General features: G+C 32.6%; 1 protein-coding gene across 1 annotated transcript in view; it reads right to left on the bottom strand.

Annotated features, from left to right (window-relative positions):
- LOC106475725 (T-box transcription factor TBX10-like) overlaps positions 1-2816 on the bottom strand; it is a 22735-nt gene extending 19919 nt beyond the window's left edge. The window contains exon 1 of the mRNA XM_013936396.2: positions 2414-2816. Within this exon, the coding sequence (XP_013791850.2) occupies positions 2414-2642 (229 nt within the window). The 5' untranslated portion in view covers positions 2643-2816. The remainder of the gene's footprint in view (positions 1-2413) is intronic.
- Between the last annotated feature and the right edge of the window lie 260 nt (positions 2817-3076).

The following is a 3076-nucleotide window of genomic DNA, read 5'->3' as shown; positions in this document are numbered from 1 at the left end:
AGTCTGAGTGGAAGGGCAGAAACATAAAACACATAATATTTATGTTATAATTGACAAGGTTCTTTCCCTATCCAAATAACGTTTTTCTGATTGTAAGCTGAGTGCGAACCATTTTCAGTTCAGTTATATATCAAATGTGTTTTAAATTAGGCTAGCAGAAATACAATACGTTATCTGAATGTACGTTACACTCTATTCTTTCTTTAACTCTATTAGCTAGAATCTATATAAATATAATAGTACTGTCTGTTGTATGTTATCTATATAAATATAATAGTACTGTCTGTTGTATGTTATCTATATAAATATAATAGTACTGTCTGTTGCATGTGTCTATACAAATATAATATTACTGTCTGTTGTATGTGTCTATATAAATATAATAGTACTATCCGTTGTATGTATCTATATAAATATAATAGTACTGTCTGTTGTATGTGTTATTATATTTATATAGATACATACAACAGACAGTACTATTATATTTATATAGAGTACGTATGTTGTATGTATCTATATAAATATAATAGTACCGTCTGTTGTATGTATCTATATAAATATAGCAGTACTGTCTGTTGTATGTATGTATATAAATATAATATTACTGTTAGTTGTATGTACCTATATAAATATAATATTACTGTCTGTTGTATGTACCTATATAAATATAATATTACGTCTGTTGTATGTACCTATATAAATATAATAGTACCGTCTGTTGTATGTATCTATATAAATATAACAGTACCGTCTGTTGTATGTCCATGTAACTATTTTGCAGGGTGTAGATGGATCTTCACCAAAATTGGTATGAAAGTTCATTAGGTCCATGCGGGGGTATATACAAATTTTCAGTTTTGCGTTTTGCGGTTTTATGGGCGGTTTTCGTTTTCTAACACTACTTCGCTCTCTGTATAAGGATCTTCACCAAATTTGACATGAAGGTTTGTTGGGTCCATGAGGAGATACATACAAATTTGTGGTTTCACATTTTGTGATTTGCTATTTTTTATGGGCGTTTTTTGTACAATTACATATAAGGGAAGCAACTTTTCATGTCCTAAGATAACCTTTCATTAATCATGAATTTACATAGCTTCCGTCCAGGTAGTTATTAAAAAAATGATTTCACGATGTCAGGAAAACACATTGGTTCGAGAAGTCTTAATATAAAATGATAAAAAACCCTATAACCCGAGCGCTTTTGAAAGGTGGACTTTTCTTCTTCAGGAGCAAACTGAAAAAGAAAAGTCCATCTTTCGAGTCATAGAGTTTATCATTAATAAATGATTTGTATGTATTTATATATATCAAACAGTGTATTCGTTACACATAAGATGATATGACAACAATGTACTTATGTAACAATATAATCAACACACATAAGATAATTATGTAACAATGTAAAAACTATAAAATCAGTAGATAATTAATCATAGAAAAAATGTAATCTACATTTATCAGATAATCCTTTAACCGATAATCATATAACAATGTAGTCAATACACACAATATACCGTATTTTTCGGTGTATAAGACGCACTTTTTTACCCCAAAATTTGATGTCAAAATCTGCTTTCGTCCTATACACCGAAGGTATGAATAATATATACGATATACACAAGCCATGTGTAAATATATTTAAATAGGCATGCATAGTTTAGTTCAATTGAATGTGTTATTTATAACAATATTAGTTGTTTTTTCTTTTAAAAACATAACTATTTATAATGCTTCCTAAATAATAATAAAAAAAAATTACAGTGAAAGCAATGAAGATTTTGTAGGTTTTGAACCAAACTAAATAACAGTAAACCTTTTTTTGATTTACGGTATTTTCTTATTTTGATGTTTTGAGCTCTTTCGTGTTCAGAACAATATATAATAATTTTTAAAGTATCAAATTGAATTTTTGTTCAATAAAAATCTTTCAAATGCGACTGTAGCTTTTTGTCCCCAAAACTTTGTCTTCAAAATAAAGGTGCGTCTTATGTTCCGAAAAATACGGTTATATCACAACAGTATGGTCAACATAAATGAAATAATAGCACAACAATGTAGTCAATACACATGACAACACAACAATGTAGTCAACACACGTGATATAACAGCACAACAATACAAATGCTAAAATTTAGAACAACAATTAAACATAAAAAATACAGTTTTGTAACAATTAAAGCTTGCCATAATCACTTGCTACGACTAAAACAAGTTTATTTCATTCATGTAAATGAAACAATAAAGTCAAAGAACTATTATTATAAACTTCCTCTGTAAGTCAGGTCAACTTCACTGCAATTGGAGTTGAGATTTTTGAAGTAAAGTACAGAAAGAGGTTATAAAACTAGGAACGATCCAGAAACAGAAAGTGTGACACACAACACATAGAAACTATCCATTCTGGGCTTACCTTCCATCTGTTTCACCGGGGAAATTGAGCAGTGAGTGGCCGAAGACGCCGACAGCGCGGAGCAGCTCCAATCGAAGCAGCACTCTGCGGATGAGGGTCGAAAATATCCTGCTGAGAAACTGGAAGTCGATGCCGGAAGAGGGAACTGGGTCGACTGTAGGTAAAGATCAGTGTTTGGTTCGGACATCAGGAATATACTATGGAAGGAATTAGTTATTTCTAGAAACATGTTGCAAGCTTCATCGTGAAGCAGCTGAGAAAGGGTTGCACCCAAAACCCGAGGGGCTGATAGTGGGCTGGTAGTGGGCCGACTCTCATGCTGTTGCGCCTATCTGTTACATAGTCGAAGGAACGATACGTTCTTCGTGCAAGACAGCGCCAATAGCCTGGGGGAGGGTGGGGGTGGACTAAAACTGAATGATGTCTTATTATCCGTCTTTTCAGCAAAAGTTGTCACACGTGATGAAACCAATTACACATTAAAACAAAATATACAAATTACATCACAAACTGTCCTACTTGTTACACCGGCCTATAACTTCAATGACTTTCGAAATTTTCAAAAGAAAAACCATATTTTGTTTCCAGAATTCATCTCCCAGGTGACTTCTCGATCTCACTACGGCCCCTCAGAAGTACACCCCATGAGGCAACACTTATCGG

Source organism: Limulus polyphemus, unplaced genomic scaffold, assembly GCF_000517525.1.
Source record: "Limulus polyphemus unplaced genomic scaffold, Limulus_polyphemus-2.1.2 Scaffold9044, whole genome shotgun sequence".
Lineage (NCBI taxonomy): Eukaryota > Metazoa > Arthropoda > Merostomata > Xiphosura > Limulidae > Limulus > Limulus polyphemus.
Note: the sequence above shows the minus strand (reverse complement) of the source record. Positions and strands in the feature narration are given on the sequence as shown.